The sequence below is a fragment of the Medicago sativa genome, chromosome 5 (assembly GCF_051527215.1).
Source record: "Medicago sativa cultivar Bolivia chromosome 5, Bolivia_mono, whole genome shotgun sequence".
Taxonomy (NCBI): domain Eukaryota; kingdom Viridiplantae; phylum Streptophyta; class Magnoliopsida; order Fabales; family Fabaceae; genus Medicago; species Medicago sativa.
The window spans coordinates 68896540-68917842 of record NC_140753.1 but is presented as its reverse complement, the minus strand read 5'-3'; the positions used below and the strand labels follow the sequence as shown (position 1 = coordinate 68917842).

General features: G+C 33.0%; 2 protein-coding genes and 1 long non-coding RNA gene across 3 annotated transcripts; 1 reads left to right on the top strand and 2 right to left on the bottom strand.

Annotated features, from left to right (window-relative positions):
- Nucleotides 1–8696: 8696 nt before the first annotated feature.
- LOC146924389 (uncharacterized) lies at nucleotides 8697–9170 on the bottom strand. Its single transcript, XM_085711848.1, has one exon. It carries the CDS (start codon nucleotides 9168–9170, stop codon nucleotides 8697–8699), a length of 474 nt encoding a protein of 157 aa, XP_085567974.1.
- Nucleotides 9171–11414: 2244 nt separating this feature from the next.
- On the top strand, nucleotides 11415–14370 carry LOC146924388 (protein ACCELERATED CELL DEATH 6-like). Its single transcript, XM_085709422.1, has 3 exons — nucleotides 11415–12407; nucleotides 12758–13308; nucleotides 13630–14370. Exons 1-3 carry the CDS (start codon nucleotides 11507–11509, stop codon nucleotides 14368–14370), a joined length of 2193 nt encoding a protein of 730 aa, XP_085565548.1. The 5' UTR covers nucleotides 11415–11506.
- Nucleotides 12696–15452, bottom strand: LOC146924387 (uncharacterized). The gene is made up of 4 exons (XR_015010108.1): nucleotides 14093–15452; nucleotides 13908–13989; nucleotides 13638–13753; nucleotides 12696–13230 (listed from the first exon to the last, which is right to left on the bottom strand). It is a non-coding gene; the product is annotated as an uncharacterized LOC146924387 (long non-coding RNA).
- Between the last annotated feature and the right edge of the window lie 5851 nt (nucleotides 15453–21303).

The following is a 21303-nucleotide window of genomic DNA, read 5'->3' as shown; positions in this document are numbered from 1 at the left end:
CCCACCACGTGTGGGTATTGTTTTCAGCCAAAGTACAGGTAATTGTAAATAGTCTTCTACCTATTTAATGCAAGGATGCATTTTTCTACAAAGTGTGAAGGCTTGCAATTCATTCCAAGTTTCACACTTCGAATGCTATGACTTTTGGTGTAAGAGTGTTTGAACTATTTCTAACTCTAACAACTCATTTCTCTTATAAATAGAGGCAATGGAATTGAATGAATGCATCGAAGCAGAAGTGAAAAATACAAAGCTTATGCTGTGTGTAGAAGTGTGTGAGAGAAAAAATAGAGTGTTGAGTAAATTCAGAGAGTGTGAGAAAAATACACCGGGTAGGTATCATCTCTATAACTTCTAGGTGCTATAAAATAATAGCATTCGAATAGGAGTGGGTCTCACGGGAAACACTATATTGTATCTCTTGTGTGTGTAAGAGAGTGGAGAGAATATTGTAATATTCTTTAATATAGTGGAACATTTTTTGGAGTTTGTCCCGTGGTTTTTCCCTCGGTATCAGAGGGTTTTCCACGTTAAATATTGATGTTCATTTTTATTGATACTGCTGCGCTGCAAGATCCAATTTTTTTTTGGATTTTAGAATTTTAATTTACACTTACGTTAAGTTTGTCGAGCCCAACAGTACGATTCAAGGGAATGCAGATTTGCTGAGACAACTTCAAATAATTTTGGTTTGCACTTACTTTTCCCTACTCTCTATTTTCTGTATTTCTTTATTTTATACTTCTCTTATCATACTCTATTAATTATTGTACTTTTCACATCACACTCACATTTACATAAATAATTGATGAGTGTGAGTGGGACCACTCATTCACGCTCATTCCCTAACTAACTTTATATATTTCTTACCTTTTTGTTAGGGGCTTATATATTTCTTATTTGTAAAAATAGTTATACACCTTTAATTTACACCTACCTAAAAATATTAAGGACATATTAAGGACTAAATTAACAACCTATACTCAGTTGTTTATTTTATAAAAGTCCAATATTTTGTTTTCTAATTCTTTAGAGCAACTAAGTTTCTCAAGCTTCTGTTTTTTAGTCTATCATTTTAATGGGTTAGCAGTTAGCACATATTTTTTTTTTCCATAATTATTACCATGTTCATTTTTTCTTCACTATGACCATCACGATATCACGAAACTGCTACAATGACTTTATATAAACATCAATACTCAATGATCGAACAAGAGGTGAGTTATATCAAGAACCATTTAAGTGACAACTTTTGTGACAACCACTAATTTACAAAGGAAAGTAAATAGTGATACGTAAACCAAAGCAATAGAGAGAAAGTAAAAAAATAATGTGAGTATGAGAGATAAAGTTGTCACATAGGTTGTCACAATATGGTTGTCAAAATATCATTTCTCATTAAACAATGTTAAGATCTGCATTGTAAATTTCACGAAAATCAAGAAAACTGGTTATAGATGTTTTATTTAAAAACAAAAATAGGGAATAGGATTCCCTGCTGTAACAGCAGGGTGCTGTAATCAGTGACAGCCGTCCGATTAAGTTGGATGGCAGAGATTGTTTGAACTAAAAACACACAATTTTCAATCTCAACCGTTCGATCTAAGATGAATGGCTGAGATCAAATACAGCGTGAAACTGCGTGCTGTTTTTACAGCAGCAGAACCTGGTCCCAAAAATAGGTGACATCTACAAAATTAGTCTATACTTTGAAACGTTAAAAGTGGATGTAAATAACTAATAACACAGAGTCCTTGCGATCTTAACTCGGCTAATAGGGACAATGTATAATATATACAACGTTCGAGGTTCAAATTCCGGCTACCACCAAAAAATAAATAACTAACACAATAGGTGTAAATACTTTCATAAAATTTATTAAAGAGTGCGTAAATAATCAAATAGGTGTAAATTATTAATTTACTCCTTAGTTTTTTAGGAGTAAGTTATTAACCTACACCCACTTACTTTTGACAAAAACCACTTTGTCCCTCTTCAAACCAATTTACAAAAGAAGGATAGTTTTGCAAGTTTAATAAATTAGTTAAGAAAATAATAATTTTTTTTTACCAAAGCAAAGTTAACTATCATTAATCAACTAATGTTCAATACAAGAATGATAAGAATAAAAAATACGGTGACTACCTAAAGAATAAGCCACCCTAGCTAAAGTATGAGCAATCATGTTTGCTTGTCCTCTAACACACTTCATCTCGAAGTTAGAATGTAAAGATAGCTGATAAATAATACTATAAACAATAGCATAAAAAATAATAATTTAAAACATTCTTTACGGTATAAAAACGTTGGCAAATCGTTCCTTGTTTTTTTCTCTCCTCCCGAAGTTTTTTCTTCTTTCTTAAGTACGCTATTTTTTTCACGTTATTTGCACTATGATTTAACAAAAAAAAAATCATAACTAAGTACTCCTTTTTTTCCTTAAAAGGGTGTGTTTGTTTCAATTTTACTAAATTTATTTTTAGGAATACATTCCTTGGAATATATAGATGTAATTTTTTTTTTTTTGGTCTAGATATAGATGTATATTTTATTCTAAGGTATTTAGCAAAAAGATGTTTGTTTAACATTATAATATTTCAAATAACCTTAAAATTTGAAATTATAATAGGTAATTATACATGAATTTATTCTCATATCCATGAGAACTTTATTCCCACCATTTTCTTTGGGAAATTTTTTCTATTCCCAAGAATATTTTATACCGGAGAATAAAATTTAGTAAACTTGTAACAAACATAAGCATGTATGTTTTTATGAATTTATTTCAAGATATATACAATTATAACTTGAAACAAACATACCCTGAAAAAAAGTACACACTATTAGTTTAACCTTAATTACACCTTGTGTTGTTTTTTTTTCCCCTGTTGAAGGAGATACACCTTGTGTTGTGTTATATAAATTCCAAGTTAAAAAATGTTTAGTTAACAAAAAACCTGTCAAGTCAAAGTGACAAACCTGATTTTTTTTTTTTTGTTTGTTTATGAAATGAGTCTTTTTTGGTAATAATGAAAAACCATATTTAAAATGATGAAAATGGGTGTAAATAATTTCGAAGGTGGGTGTAAATAATTAGGAAGATGTGAATTTAAACAATTTGATAAAACTTATAAAAATAAGTGTAAATAATTAAGGGCGTGTAGGTTGTTAACTTACTCCTTAATAAATTTAGGTGGGTGTAGATTTCTAATTTACTCTTTAGTGTTTTTGAAAGAGGGTAAATTAGCAACATATATATATATATATATATATATATATATATATATATATATATATAATTAGTAATATGGGTTGATTATACTTATTATATTTCAATAAAGGTTGATTATATTTCATTTTTCTCTAGAGCATTGCAAATTTGGGTTGTATTTTGTGTGATTAGAAAATCGTGTGTATGTACATCTTTATTAATATGTTTTTTTAAGCAATCTTTATTAGAAAATCTTTTTTATCCATGAAAAGTTATTCCCAATAGCTTTTTTAAAATCTCTTTTTTTTAAATAAGAAAAACTTAAATGCGCTTTTGACCCTCCTATTTACATATTTTTTTTCTTCTTTTTTTTTGGTACAAATATTTTTATTAAGGAGAAAAACTTAAATGCAGTTTTAAAAATTAAAGGGTTTTCGTTGGAAAATGGGTTGAAGTTGAATAGAATGAATTTAGAAAATGGATTAAAGTTAGTTGATTTAGGAAAATACATTGTGAATTTAGGATGAAAATTATGAATTTGTATTATATTTTGGGTTTGAAGAACTAAAGGGATTTAAAATCGGGCCAAAAGTTACAAATTGTTCAAAAGGGACGTTGTTGAGTAGCTATTCAAAAAGTTACAAGAACTAATGTGCGTGTAACATCACTTAAAAAGAATAGGGACCAGATTTAAAAAGAATAGGGACGAGATTTTTTTTTTTTTTGACTTTTTAAATATGGACCAAAAAGCTTGTTTAAAAAAAGGGGGATTAAAAGTAAAAAAAAAATATGTAAATAGGAAGACCAAAAATGTATTTAAGCTTATTTCAAAAAAAAAATGTATTTAAGCCAACAAACGAAAATTCTCTTTAGTTTTTCTTAAAAATCTCCACAAAAAAAATCTCAATTTTATCTAAGCAAAACAAACGCACGCTAACGCCTCAATGACTTTGGTCGTCTGCATAAAAATGTCTCTCATCTAATAGAGATACACCACATCTCTTGATTCATTTTCAATCGATACATAGTAAATATCCACTTATGATTGTTTTTTTTTTTTGGTCGAAACTTATGATTGTTCATATAGGTAAAATTCACCCACTGCCACATTGGGCTGCAGAAGGTGGAATTAAGATTTATCACTGCCCACTGAAATTTTTCTATTATAATAATACTTTGTTATACATGTTTTAGGAAACATATAATTTGACTATTTTCTCGTGAGTTTAGTTTAGTTGGTAGAATTAATGTATAATATATGTAAGATTTTCCTTAAAAAAATATATGTAAGATTTAGAGTTTGAACCCTGATAAAAAAACTTTGGCTATGATATTTAAAGCATGTGTTAACAAACAACAAGTGGTGACTATTATGAAGTAAAACAAAATGATTGAAACTGAAAATTCTCATTATTGATAAAATGATTACAAACTTATTTATAGATGAATTAAGGTACACCATAGTAATCATAGGGTAATAACATCTAATAAACCCTAATCACTAAGCTTGGTATTCTTGCTTGCGCTCCAAGTTATTATCTTCACCCTTGTTGTGTGATAGCTTGCATGTTAAGATTTCATCTTCACACTTGTTGTGTAATAGCCCCCCACAAGGTGGAGGTTGATAGAGATCTAGCAAACCCAGCTTGGATAAGAGAATGCCAAAAGGTTGAGGCAACAAGGGCTTTGTGAAGAAATCTGCCAACTGGTCTTGTGAAGAAACAGGCAGAAGTTTGAAAATCCCAGCAAGAAGCTTCTCTCTGACAATATGACAATCAATATCTAGATGTTTGGTTCTTTCATGAAAAACAGGATTGGCAGCAATGTGAAGGGCACTTTGATTGTCGCAGAATAAAACTGGTGGTTTTGAACTCTTAACATGCAAATCCCTGAGTAAATAGAGAAGCCATTGCATTTCACAAGCAGCTGAGGCCAAAGCTCTATACTCTACTTCAGAAGATGATCTGGAAACAGTCATTTGCTTCTTAGTTCTCCAGGAAATTAAACTATTGCCAAGAAAGAAGCACTGGCCACTGATTGATCTTCTGGTTTCAATACACCCTGCCCAATCAGCATCAGAAAAGCCTTGCAGGTGTAGAGAAGAACTTCTGGGAAAGAAGAGTCCTTTACCAGGACATCCTTTTAAGTATCTGAGAACTCTCAAAGCAGCATGATGATGAGTTTGAGTAGGTTTAGAGAGAAATTGACTAAGTTGTTGTGTGATAAATGTGATGCCTGGTCTGGTAGTATTCAAGTATAATAACCTGCCAACCAATCTTCTATAAGAAGGAATGTCTTCATAAGGCAGGGAAGAATCATTGTGAAGCTTAATGAATGGATCAGAAGGTGTGGAAACAGGCTTAGAGTTGATAGAGCCTGAATCAGACAAGAGATCCAAACAATATTTTCTCTGACATAAAGATATGCCTTGTGAAGAATGTGCAACTTCCAGACCAAGAAAATACTTGAGCTGACCAAGATTTTTGATTTTAAAAGAGTTGTGTAGGATGGATTTAATGTGATCAAACTCTTTCAAAGAGTTGCCAGCAAGTATGATATCATCTACATACACCAGTAAAAGAGTAAAGGAGGAAGCAGTTTCCTTAATGAATAAGGAATGATCAGATGGTGCTTGTTTGTATTGATGATGTAATAATATTGAAGTCAATTTCTCAAACCATTTTCTGCTTGCTTGTTTCAGACCATATAAGGACTTGATCAACTTGCAAACCTGATTAGGTTTAGATGATGAAACACCTGGTGGGAGAGTCATGTATACATCCTCTTGTAAATCACCATGTAAGAAAGCATTGTTTACATCAAGTTGATGTAAATTCCAATGATTGATAGAAGCCAAAGCAAGAACTAATCTTACTGTGGTCATTTTGGCTACTGGTGAAAAGGTGTCAAAGAAGTCAAGTCCCTCAATCTGGTTGTAACCTTTAGCCACAAGTCTGGCTTTGTATCTCTCAATAGAGCCATCTGCATGATACTTGACTCTATAGATCCATTTACAACCAATAGGTGTAACATGTTCTGGGAAATCAACAAGTTTCCAGGTACCAGTTGACTCAAGAGCAGAAAGTTCAGCTTGCATTGCTTGCTTCCAGCAGTCAAACTTGTTTGCCTCAGTGAAAGATTTAGGTTCAGGGTTGGAATGTAAAGAGTTGACAAAACAAGAATGTTGGTTAGACAATTTATGATGAGAAACATAATGTGTAATAGGATAAAGAGAGGCATGAATATTATTACAAACATAGTCTTGTAAGTATGCAGGAGTATGAGAGATTCTAGTTGACTGTCTAGTAGGAGCAGGTAAAGTGGGAGCAGGAGGAGTAGGGTTGTCAAGAGAAGAGTCAAAAGGAGGGTCATCAACAATGATGGGAGGGACATGAGTGATATCAGGAGAAGTGGAAATTTGTGTGGTAGGTGTGGAGGAAAAATACTCCCATTGGGAAGTGATGGAATCAGGATTGCTGGGATAGGGAAGAATATGTTCAGAAAATAGAACATGTCTAGAAATGAAAATAGTTCTAGAATGCATGTCTAAGAGTATGAAACCCTTGTAACCTGATTGGAAACCAAGAAATATAGACTTTCTAGCTCTGGGATGCAATTTGGTTCTATTAACCTGTAGTGAGGATGCATAACATAGACATCCAAACACTTTAAAGGATGAAATATCAGGAAGTTTATGATATAAAACCTGAAAGGGAGATTGATTGTGAAGGATAGGAGTGGTGATTCTATTGATAAGATAAACTGCATGAAGAATGGCATAAGACCAGTAAGAAGAGGGAAGTTTGGATTGAAAAAGAAGGGCTCTACCAACATTAAGAATATGTTGGTGTTTTCTCTCAACTCTTGCATTTTGTTGAGGAGTTTCAACACATGATTTTTGGTGTAAGATACCAAGAAAGGCATAAAATTCAGAAAGCATGAATTCTGGTCCATTATCAGACCTAATGGTTTTAGGGGTAACTTTGAATTGGTTTTGAATCATGGTGATAAAAGATTTGACATGATGAGGAACTTCAGCTTTGGATTTAAGCAATATGATCCATAGAAATCTACTATGATCATTAACAATGGTTAAAAAATATTTGTGACCATGAACAGATGAAACTGATAAGGGACCCCATATGTCAAGATGCAACAATTCAAAATTAGATGATGCATGAGATAAACTAGAAGTAGGAATGTGTTTCTGCTTGGCAAAGTGACAAATATCACAAGTTGCTTCATTATCATTGACAATAGAAGAGTACAAAGATGACATTTTATCCATTCTTTGATGAGATAGATGTCCCAATCTGAAATGCCATAAGGCTTTAACAGGAATAAACTGGCTTGCATTACAAGTAATAGCAGACACAGAAGTACATGGTACATTTATTGTGCTAGAAACAGAATTGATAGAAGCTAAATTTGAACTATGAAACTTGTATAGGCCATCTTGCTGACTAGCCAAACCAATCATCTTCAATGACTTGGTGTCCTGTATAAGACATTGTGTAGCAGAAAAGTGAAAAACACATGATAAAGATTGACACACTTTAGCAACAGACATGAGATTCAACTTGAAAGTTGGACAATATAAAACATTAGTAAGATAAAATTGAGGACTGAATATGATAGTACCAGCTTGATGAATAACAACAGTAGTTTTATTGGGCAGATTAACATGAACAGGTTTAATAGAGTAAATGGATGAAAAATGAGATAAATGGCTGCAAATATGTTCATTAGCTCCTGAATCAAGTAACCAATATGAATTGGAAGGTAAAAAGGAGGAATGGATACTATATATACCTGCAGATGAGGAGGAAGCAGAGTATCCAGGAGTGGTTTGAGGGGACACATTGATATGATTGGTGGTAGGACCAGAAGGAGAGGCTGAGGCTGAGGAAATCAAGTTTGCTTGCTGAAGCAAAGATACAAGTTGATCAAGCTGATCCTGAGCCAAACCAATATTACCAGAAACATTGCCAATACCACCAGAAATAGCATTAACACCACCAGAAACATTACTTGCATCAGAAGATTCAACTGAAGAGGCATTAGCTTGTGAATGACTAGCAGATTGTGACTGAGTGTTAGATTTATTTGGCAAGCCATGCTTTTGATAACAATACTCAACAGTATGGTTATATCTATTGCAAAATGAGCAATATCTAGTAGAAGGTTTATTGAAGGAACCTCTACCACGACCTTGAGGTCTTCTAGCATCAGAAGCATTCACAAAAACAGAGCTTTCATCCATGGAAGAAAGAGAAGGAGTCAGTATAGTGTTACTCTCTTCCTGGACAACTAGAGAGAAAACCTTATTCAAAGAAGGTAAAGGATCAAGTAGAAGAACTTGAGTTTTCACAACTGAAAACTGATCATTCAGGCCAGTTAGAAACTGAATGATTTGATCTTCAATACGATACTCTTTGTTAGCTCTCATAGCAGCACATTGACACTGAACTGGACAAGTGTAATTCTAAATTGGACGATGAGAATGAAGCTCTTCCCATAGAGCTTTCAACTCAGTAAAATACTCCAAAACGGATTTTGAACCTTGCTTGAGATTGTTAATGGAAGAACGTAAATTTGCAATTCTGATACGATCTACCTTTGAGAATCTTTCTTTAAGGTCTTGCCAAACTTCAAACGCTGTATCATGAAAGACAATAGTTTGTGCAATCGAATCAGAAACTGAGGCAATGAGCCAAGATTGCACAAGATGATTGCAACGTTCCCAAGCATTTCTGTTAAGGTCATCATCATCTGGAACAGGGATGGATCCATTGATGAAAGGGAGCTTGTTCTTCGCGCCAAGAGCACGCTGCATAGATCTACTCCAAGAAAGATAATTGGAGCCATTAAATTTGGGAGAAATGATCACAGAGTGAGGACCTTCACTCGGATGAACGTAAAATGGAGATTCAGTATCTTCACGTTGATTACGAACCATGATGAATCAGAGGAAGAACAAAAAATTGAAGAAGGAGAAGAATCAATTCACTAGAAATGTGAAGAAAAGGGAAGTCTCAATAAGAAATTGAGATCAAAAGCAAGAAGAAGGAATTGAAACTAGAACGATTCACCAGAAAACAAAGAAAAACATAGTGATGAAGAAGCTTGAGCTTCAAGCTTCAATGGCGGAAAACGGTTAGAACTGGATCGTAACTAACTTTCTCTCTCTTGAAGAGAGAAACTGATACCATATTATGAAGTAAAACAAAATGATTGAAACTGAAAATTCTCATTATTGATAAAATGATTACAAGCTTATTTATAGATGAATTAAGGTACACCATAGTAATCATAGGGTAATAACATCTAATAAACCCTAATCACTAAGCTTGGGATTCTTGCTTGCGCTCCAAGTTATTATCTTCACCCTTGTTGTGTGATAGCTTGCATGTTAAGATTTCATCTTCAAACTTGTTGTGTAATAGTGACAAGCTATGAAGCCCATATACTTCAAAATAGGTGACGTACCGTATCCCCTGCGTATCCTGCACCGATATCTGCCCGATACTTTCCGATACGTATCAGAAGAGTATCAGATCATTAAATTTTATTTTTTTAAAAAAATAATTATCCGATACTTCCCGATACGTATCAGAAGAGTATCAGATAATATAAATTTTATTTTTTTATATTATTTTGATTTATGTTTTTTCTTTAAAAAGTAAGAAAAAAACATTATATTACTATAGCACTAATAATGTTCATTTTGGATATAGTATAACATTGATGGTGCTCTTTTTGGGATATATTATATATGTAATTGACTAATCACCACTCTCTTAATCGTCAATATTACTTATATTTATGTTGATATGCTACGAGCCTATGACTGGTTTCTTGTGTTTGTTAATATATTTGCATATTAAAAAAATTGTTATAATTATATTGTACATTTAATTATATAATTTTTTTTATTAACGTATCCCGGCCGTATCGTATCTTGATTTTTGAAATTTTTCCGTATCAGCGTATCGGTGCCGTATCGTATCCGTATCGTATCTTGTATTCGGGCTTCATAGGTGACAAGTAAATCAAAATCGGATTGTATTCGGGCTTCATAGGGAACAATCCTATTTTTTGAGGGGTCCAAATGACACTCAGTTATATAATTTATTTTTATTTAATGATCTGTGATAAACTTCTGGTTAAATTAATTACAATTAAATAATATTTTTATTTGCATAATATATAAAATAAAATAATGCCGGTGAGTTAAAATTACTCCCTTCGTCCCATATTATATATATGACTAAGTTGACTCATCACTTATGTTAATACACAATTTTGAACTTATATATCTTTAATAATCTATTGGAAAAAATTATGAAAATTTGATATTTTGAAAATATTCAACGAATCCAACATCTTATATGCTATATTTTGTATTTATAAATTAGTAGAAAAATAGGGTCAAATCATGTTATGTGAATAATACACATTTTTAAATTAGGTTATTTAAAATGGGACTTGATGGAATACTGATTATTGAAAACTAGGAATTAATTATACTATTTTGGCTTAATGATATGTTTCGTCCTTGCAATTAGGCGTCTTTTAAAAATTAGTCCCTGTAATCGTTAATCTGGCAATTTACCCTTGCATTGTTTAATCATTTAAAAAACAGTATAAGAATTTTTAGAGAGGGACAACAAAGGTAAAACAAACCACGGCGACATAGAGCCGATTTCTAGAAAGATCTCTTTGGTCGTTTTTTTTCTGTAATTAAAAGAAAGATGATGATCAATTTCGTTTTATAAGAATTTGTGGCTTTTGTAGAGGACAATGAGATGATGGGATTGCTGGTTTGAGATGATGGGAATGCTGGTTTGAATTTTGGTATGTGATGATTTGAACTGGTTGAAAATTTGGAGAGAAGGTGGCGTTTTGAGGGAGGAAAAGAACGCAGAAGGGGGAGAATGAAGAGGGAATGAGAAGAAGATGAAGATAGGGATAAAATTGTCATTTCACGTGTGGGTTGATCAGAGCCACGTCATCAAATTAATGATGTGGCAGTCATTAACTAGGTCAAGGACGAAATTTTAAATGATTAAAGTTTGCAAGGGTAATTTGCCAGGATTAAAGGGACCAATTTTTAAACGGCGCCTAATTGCAGGGACGAAACACATGATTGCCTACTATTTTTTCACACTTAACTATAAAATTACTTAATTTCTGTTGTCAGGGATTGCTATTTTGCTCTCTCAGTGCAAAGTCACGAACGAAGTACTTTAAGATTGAAGGACGACTTTGCAATCAAGTGATCTATCAGGAGACATGGAGTTTAGAAAAAGGAATGTTCATCAAAACTTCAATGAAATGTTTAGGCCTCATCGAAACATCAATGGAATGTTTAGGCCTCTCTCTGATACAAAAATATTTTTTACTAAAATGTTGCAAGATGAAACCGTATTACAAAGTGAGGAAACTGATATTGAAATTGAACCATCTGAAGTGACTGAAATTCTTCCAGGCTCTATTGACAATGAGAATCAAAATGAATTGCTTAATCAAGTATACAGAGCTGGTTCAAGGAGGGATTTGTCATATTCCTCTCTTTCGACAGAAATTAAGACACATACGAAAAACACTGTCCTACATATATCAGCTTGGTATGGCAATGATAAGATTGTGAGTCTTGTAATTGAAAAGGCTCCAAAACTTTTGTTCGAGGTTAATGAAAACAACGAGAGTGCGTTACATATTGCTGCAAGATGTGGACACATCTCAATCGTTGAAATGCTATTGGCAGCTTATGCTAATTTTAAACGGCACGATATAAAAAAGGCATGGTTAGAACACACAAAAAGATCGGATAAGATAGAAGACTATGGTGAAAAATCAAATGGGGAGGACCTACTAAAATTTGTGGCACTGAAAAATGTTGAAGGAAACACTATGTTTCATGAGGCAATGTTATGTCGTGACAAGAAGAGAATTGGTGGGGATAAGATTTTCAAAGCTTGTGAGCTCTATAAAATCGGGGATTCATCGTCAAAGTGGTGTTATGAAATTGCGTTAGTTAATGTTAACCATGCAAAACAATCAATACTTTACCTTGCAGTTGAAAATGGGGACAAGGAAGCAGTCAAAGTAATCATGGCGAATAGCCCCAACAATGTTGCTAAGCCAGAAGGATTATCACCCGCTGTAGCAGCAATCATGAAGCGGAATCAAGGTAATAAATTTACTCATGTGGATAAATTTCAGTAGTTGTTGCGTAAATTTACCCACAATTCTTCAAGGGTAGCCTATGCCTTATCTTTTTACATTCATGTTAAATATTGAATCTATGACCATGAAATCAAATGATTAGCATCAAGTGGTTGTAACTAGTTCTAGTTTAGTATAAATAGTTACAGTTAACGAAAAATTATTCGAGAGAACCCGAGTTTCAATCATAGTTAAAAAAATTATTGGTTAGACTTCACTTGCCTTCATGTCGACTCCAATTTATAAGGGCGCCTTCTAAAATAAGCAATACATTTTTATATTTGATCTAACTCACAATTATACATGTGTAATCAGAAATGCTGAAGGACATACTACAACAGAAGCCAACTTGGATACATTTAACAGACACATATAAAAGGCTTCCACTTCATTATGCAGCATCTATAGGTTACCTTGAAGGTGTTGTTTATTTAACTGGCAAATGTAAATGTTGCACCAATCAAAGGGACAAATATGGGTATTTCCCAATTCATCTAGCATCATATGGTGGCCATGTGGAAGTAGTAGAGAAGTTGTTAGAATACTGTCCAGATCCCACAGAGATGCTTGACACTTCATTTAAGCGTAATATTCTTCATGTTGCAGCATACCATGGAAAACATGAGGTAGTAGACTACATACTACAACAAAGTCGTCGAATTTGTGAACTTGATAAAATGATAAATCAAAAGGATAATAAAGGAGATACTCCTTTGCATCTGGCTGCACAATCATGTCATCCCAAAGCTGTTTTTTACTTAACATGGGATGAAAGAGTGGATCTTCAGCTGGTTAACCAAAACAACCAAACAGCTGTTGAAGTTATCAATGCAAGTTCACAACTTAATAATTCGTCCGCCAGAGAGGTACGTAGAATTGGTTTTGAAATGTTTGAGTGCTTCAAAGTAGAGTTGATTTTCTCTCCCATATTGATTATAATTTGGAGTTTTTGTCACCAAGATTGATTTTTAGCCAAAAATTAACCATGCACTTAATTTTTAACTAAAACTCATTCTTTGAAAATCAATTTTCGACAAACTTAAAAGGAGTTTAATATCAGGATCATTCACCAATTGAATGTTATAAAATTCTTTTGAACACAAAGAAAGCTACATGTTTACTATTTAAAGTTTTAGACAATTATCTTTTTTTTCCTTTTATATGTAACACAAATGTAATGTTTGCAGCAACTTACTCGTATGGCTTTGACTTCTGCTGGTGTAAAACCAAGGTTGAGAAGGTTGGTCCATGATAAAGCCAGACAAAGTGACACAAACTTGCCACAATCAGAGCCGAGTAATGCTGAACCCTCTGACACCAAACAACAAAAAGTGGAAAGTGACAAAGGAGCAAGTGACTCGAAGTCGAATGAGAATAAGGAAACTGTCAACAACAACACTGATCAACAATATTTCTTTCTGACAGGCTCCAACAAACAATTTAGAGATAGGGTAGAGACACTCACATTGGTTTCAACCCTTATAATCACTGCTTCAGTAGCAGCATGTTTTGCTGTTCCAGGTGAAGCCGATGGAAAAGCAAACAACCTATGTCATGCAATGTTCCAAGTTTTCATTATATTCATCACAATATCATTGTTCAGTTCCATTAGTTCTACTATCATACTCTTCTGGGCAAAACTTGGATTACCTGAATTGGTGACTTTCTATCTGAAAATTGTGATGCCACTTCTTGGAATCGCTCTCGTCTCACTATCTTTGGCTTTCATGGCTGGTCTCTACACTGTTATCAGTGAACTTACTTGGTTAGCAAATGTGTTTCTGGTTGGAGCTTCAATTTTGGTTGTGGTTGTGTTTTTGTCGTACATCGTCCTTTTCGTCCCATCATCTTCAACCAAAAAACCCTTGCGACTCATTTCCTATTACCCCTTTCTTTTCCTAGCATATCTCGCAGAGAAACAGAACTAGGTGGGTATCCTCTGCAATGGCTACACATATATTTGATTAAGTATCATGACTAGGTGGGGATTCTACTTCAAATTAAATAAACCCCACTTAAATTTATGTTCCTCTTGTGACCATTATAAATTAATACCACCTAATGTTATGTATAATAATACTACATATATACTTTTTCTACATATCTCCATGAATATTGTGTGCAACACTCTCAAGTCATTGTATTTTGCTTTGTATATTAATGATGAATACATCAATTCTTAACAAAGATTACAATTCTCATTCTTTTATTTAGTCTTTTCTTAATCTACACTTTGATTCCCTAGAATATGTTTAGTATCCATGAAACATGAAACAGAACACAATGTGCACTCTCTAAACCCTCATCACTATAACGAACAACCTTGAATATGAAATACATGAAAGGTTGGGTAGATCATTAAATGAAGTGTTGAATATTGTGTTTGGCAAGCACCATGTTAAATCATTTATTAACACTTACTCAATTCCCATTTTCTACTAAAATCATATTTGAAGGTATTCTATAAAGAGAGTGGACTGAGCCTATTTTCAATCAATGAGAAACAAAACAAAACAAAACATATATATACCCCTAAAGTATCGGTTATGGGCTAAAAACAAAGCATGCAATGCAACAAAACATAATCGGGTAATATAAAGGCAAACATAAGCTAAAGACGACGTTGTCAACATATTTGCAGCTTATAGCATAAGCACTTTTTATTTATGATTAGCATTCATATATAAGCTCTTTAATCAACTAACAACAATCAAATTCTATCTCACTAAGTGGCATCGTCAAAGTAAACACCCACCATGGGACTTAGTTTAGTAGATAATCTTAAATAAGTCAATCCTAACCGGCCCCTAGTTATACAATTAGCAATGAATTTCATAAGAAATTGATCGCAAATAAGGTTAAAATACTAATTTAAAAGGACGAAATTAATAATACTAAAACCTATAATTCAAGAAATGTTTTTAATTTAGCTTAATTTTCCAGGTTATGATGGATTATAGAGTTTCAATATTCACACATTAACAGTTAGGGTGAAACGAAGAGAAAGCATAAAAAAGAAATACAGAAAGAGAAAATCATCTTTATTACCATTTTCGTAAGCTGAGAAGGTAAAGGAAAATCCGTCAACATCGTGAGCGCGTCGTTATGAAATTCACAAGAGTGTAACTAGGGGTGGAAATAGGCTAGGCCGGGCCGGGCTTTGTAAGGCCCAAGCCTGGCTTACTTCAAAAATTATAGGCCTGAGCCTGGCCTATTACCCGTCATAGGCTCAATTTCGAGGCCTGGTCTGGCCTATTTAAAGGTCTGATGAAGCCCGAAAGCCTATTTAAAAGCCTATTTTACACTAAAGTCTAGCAACACATGTAAACCTACTACTAAATAGGCCAAAATTTACGAAGGCCTAAAACACATGAATATATGTGCTACTAAATAATGAAATCTTACAAAGGTCTAATCACACCAATATATCTACTCCTAAATAACCAATCATATGAAGGCTTGAGTTTATGAGAAAAAAACTTCAACGATATCAATAATGGAAGATATATTATACATAAAAAGCTTAATAGGCCGGCCCGACGGGCTTAATAGGCTTTTTTGTAAGCCTTAACCTGGCCTATTTAATTAAATAGGCTTTATAAAAAGCTTGAGCCTGGCCTTGTTAATAAACGAGCTGGGCCGAGTTAGGCTTTAAATAGGCTAGGCCATAGGCCCCTGTCGGACGGCCTGACCTGTTCCCACCCCTGAGTGTAACCATTTGCGTCTGTTTTGTCACTAACTCAATCCACGGTTAAAATAAACGTCGCAATTTCATCGTGTGGTTAAAACTGGATTTTTGGGATTCAAAATGCACGCACCCATAAACATATTTATTCAAAAACGGTCAGGTCAGAGTTGCTACTTCCTGAATTGAGGGTAATTTCCTCTTAATGATAAATAAGTTTCAATTTTAAAATGAAATATATAAAGATCACATGTTGAATGAAAAAAATTAAGAAATTTGATGTTTTTGAGATGAAAATGGTAATTGATTGTAAAAAAAGTTAAAATACACTACCCTTAATGATTTGGGGGTAAAAACGAAGGAGGTAAAGAAGTTTAATGTTCTTGAGATAAAAATGGTAACTGATTTAAGAACAAAGATGAAGAAAATGAAATTTTCTTTAATATGGTAAATTATCGCCAAATTATCAAGAGGTAACGTAAAAAACCTTCAAAAACACTAGGAATAATAAGACTCAGGTAGGGCTCCTTCAAACAAAAATATAATAAGACTCACGTATGGTATAGAATATCGACACAGTTTCAAAATATGGTGGGGAATCTACCAAAAATTAAAGTTACATATAACTTTGAAGAGCGTTTGAACTTAGTCAAAAAATTTAGGGTTAAATATGCTTTTAGTCTTTATAAATATACCAACTTTTCGTTTTAGTCCCTCTAAAATTTTCCTTCAATTTTTAGTTCTTATAAAATTTTCAATCACTACTTTTGGTCCCTTTTTTTAAGTTTATTTTAATATTTTTTAATGAAATTGTGCAGATACGTGCACAAGAATGTAAAAATATTTCCCAAAAAAAAAGAATTTTTTAACAAAATATAAATTTAATATGAATTTTTAACCATCAAAAATATAAAAATTCATATTAAATTCATGTTTTGTCAAACAATTCTAATTTTTTTTAGAGAGATTCTTATAATATTATGAATTTTTCTGCAAAATTTTATTCAAAAATATGAATTTTACATATGAGTTTACTTTAAAGGAGGGTTCAAAAGTGAAGATGAAAATTTTTTTAGAGACTAAAAGTTGAAGGAAAATTTTAGAGGGACTAAAACAAAAAGTTGGTATATTTATAGAGACCAAAAACATATTTAACCCAAAAATTTATGGATATGTGAATGAAATGTATATTGAAGAAGGTAGATGACTTTTTAAAAAGTTCTCCCAAAAAAAAAAAAAAAAATTATTATATTTGGTTAAAAAATTGCATCTTAAACTAGAAGAGAGTTTTAAATAAAATAAAAATATTACAAGAGGTCGAACATATATCAACTATGTCATCATTTTGATAATGTGTCATACGAATAATTTGAACAGATAACGCACTCCATGAAAATAACTAATTGAGCCTAATTAGAAACTAGATTGTAAGGAATAAGTTGAAATTAACTTCTATTAGTGGTTATGCTATCATTTACATTTTTTTTAAGTCAAAAAAGTCCACCAAAATTGAGGAGAATTGAACCAAAATCTTGAAAACGGTGCACTTCAAGATCTTAAACCAATATCACGACCAGTGGCGGAGCCCTTCATGGGCTGGGGTGGGCCACGGCCCACCCGGAAAAATTAAAAACTCAACGATTATAGGTCTATTTTATGAGATTTTATACAATTTTGTGTCGGTTTTAGGTTTCGGTTGATTCAAATTCCAGTAAAGTGATGTAGTGGTTCACCCAAAAAATTTAAATAATTCAATTATAGGTCTATTTTGCGAGATTTTATACAATTTTATGTCGGTTTTAGGTTTCGGTTGATCCAAATTCTCGCAAAGTGATGTAGTGGCCCACCCGAAAAATTTAAATAATTCAATTATATGTCTATTTTGCGAGACTTTAAACAATTTTTCAACGGTTAATTTTAGTGGCCCACCCTAACTTTTTTTTCAAGCTCCGCCACTGATCACGACCAACCCCATATAGATGAAAAATTTTAACTTACATTGATTTTTATTTTGTAGCTCCAAAAAGCCTATCAATGTAATATAAAATAAAAAGGAAGCAAATGATAATTGATGGTTAGAATCGTGGTTGGGCCTAACATAATTCCACAAAATCAGTTTGTGAGAATTGCCCCCATTTATAAACACATGATTAGGTCATCTTTTGTCTGATCATGACCACCACAATTGGGCTTGGTTTGTGAACATAAATGGTGGGTGACCTGATAGTAGAAACTTGATTGCATGTGACCCAATAGATCTTAATCGAGGCTCTGATATCATCTTACAAATCATGGTTGGGCCTAACACAATCCGACAAAACCGACTTGTGAGGTGAAGATTTTCCCCACTTATAAACACATGTCCAGACCACTTTTTTGTCCTATGTAAAAAACCGGCTTGTGACGTGAGCAGTGGCGGTTCTAAGGCCCAGCGAGCCCAGGCACTTTCCGGGCTCCGGCCCAAATTTTTTGCAATATCCTATGTAAATCCTCCTGAATTTCTTATATAAACCCCTATAAATTGGACAATTTGTTTAGATTTTTGTTTCTTTTGCTTGCAATTTCTTATGTCAACCCCTATAAATGTGTTTTACATGGATTGCCCCCATGTAAAACACATGTCCATTATTTTTTTGTCCAAAGTTGGACGGAACACCATACAAGTTACTAGTACAAACAAAGTTTCTTATATGCAACACCAAGCTGTCCGAAACAGATATCATACATACTCAAGATCAGCAACTTTACACCAAAGATACATGGCTAAAGATCAGCAACTTTACACCAAAGATACATGGCTAAAAACAAAAAACACAATTTCAGGAACTCACTAGAATTCAATTATGCAGGTCCTGGCTTAAACTCATCATTATGCAGGTTAATTACGCAGATTTCCATCCAATCCGAACTTTTTTTTCTTGGAAATTCAGTATCCGGCCCAAAGACGTGACCTTTCATTTGTATGTATCACACCAAAGATACTTTCAACCCTCCTCATAAGAATTCAATTATGCATGGACTCCTTTTGTTGTCTTTAACAGATTTTTTTCATGATTAAAAGAAAACTTGAATAGTTTTTGCAAACTATCAACGAGTTTATCATGATTTTAATCATCAAAATCAAGAAAGGAGGGATATATTACTTTAACTGTGAACAGAGGAAATAATTGTTCTTAAGTTATTTGCACATGACAAAACTTAAATGGAATAAAAGACGTGAGAGAGAGAGAGAGGGAGAGAGAGAGAGAGGGAGAGAGAGAGAGAGAGAGTGTAGTTTTTTTTTTTAAAGATGGAGAATGTAGCTTATCTCTTTCCTTTTTCAGCTTAACATTGCACACGTAAAGAATTAGAGAATCAATGACAATATTATAAATAGATGCTGATTTGCAAAGCTAGCTTCAAACAACTTTGGTTTGCCCTTACTTCTTCTCTCTCCTGTCTATTTTCTGCATTTCTTTACTTGGCTATATTTACAGGGAAGATTATTTTTATACTTGCTTTACACATTTCTATTTCTCTTATCACATTATATTAATTATAGGTTTAAATGTGTCATTGGTCCCTGCACTTTCATCAGATTTTGGTATTGGTCCCTGCACTTTTTTTTGTTTTTTTGTTTGGCATTGGTCCCTGCACTTTGTAAAAATATTGGTATTGGTCCCTCTGTTAACTTTCTGTTAAAAAAAAACACAAAACTAACGAAGTGCCACGTGGCCCAATCATTTCACGCAACGTGGCACCAATACCAATATTTTTACAAAGTGCAAGGACCAATACCAATATTTTTACAAAGTGCAGGGACCAATACCAATAGTTTTGTGTTTTTTTTAACAGAGGGACCAATACCAATATTTTTACAAAGTGCAGGGACCAGTTCCAAACAAAAAAAAGTGCAAGGACCAATGCCAAAATCTGATGAAAGTGCAGGGACTAAAAACATATTTAAGCCTTAATTATACTAGTACTTTTCTCATCACACATAAATAATTATTGAGTGTGAAACACTCATTCACGCTTAACTTATATATTTCTTATTTGAAGTGATATTTATCAATTACATTGTTTATTTTTTAGATAGACAAAATGACATAGTAATTGGAAACTCATATACATAATGAACAATTTGAGATTTAAACTTCGATCGCGGTGTTCAACCTATAATTTTGGTATTTTTATCGGTTGAATTAAAACTCGTGGACATTAATTATATTCATATCACATAAAGAAATTGTATAATATTGTTGCTCCTATCATGGGCCACCACATATAGTCCACAAAAGACCATATTTAGAACTATATTAGATAGGTTATATATAGATTTTATCATGAATTGGAAACACAAGACCATTGTCTCAATTTTCATATTAGAGAAAAATGTTTCTTTGCCATAAAACCCATATCAACACCGTATATATTCATCTGTACCAACTTTTTATTTTCCTCTCTTGATTATATATATTTATTTTTTTAAATAGAGTTAGTTTAAGGGAGATAGATTGTTAGAAGAGAGAAGTAGAGAAAAATGAAGGAGAGAATCCATACCATTTTTTAACATAAATCATTTTATATTTTTATGTTAGATATTGTAAAACTAAGTGATTGACATCAAGTGGTTAAATAATTAATTCTAGTTATGTGAGTATTTGCTTAAATAATACTTTTCATTTTAAAGAGTGTTCCCATTTAGTACAGGATTAAAGCAACGAAAAACAGCTAAAGAGAGAACCAACGAAATACTGTGTTGTGTTGTACGAAGCAATGCCGACGAAAAACAACGAATTACACTGCATCCCACCCATGATTTCCACTATATGCCAAAACTGTATTATTTTAATATTATATACAAAACTTGTAACTACTTGGTTCTCTCTTTCGTTGTTTTTGGTTGCTTTAATCCGGTACTAAATGGCAACACTCTATTGAAATAAAATGATACCGATGTCCAACTAAACTTGAAAGTATCCAAAAATATACTAATAAAAAATCCACCATACGTCTACCAAGTAAAATGGAGACTCTAGGAAATTAAAAGAAAGCTTGAATAGTTTTTGCAAACGATATACGAGTTTCACATGTTGCTAACTGTTAAGAATTGTAGATTCATAGGGATGAAGATCATAGGTGTGAGCAAGATAGCAAGCATAAGAGTACTCATGAGGGAGATACTCAAAGAAAC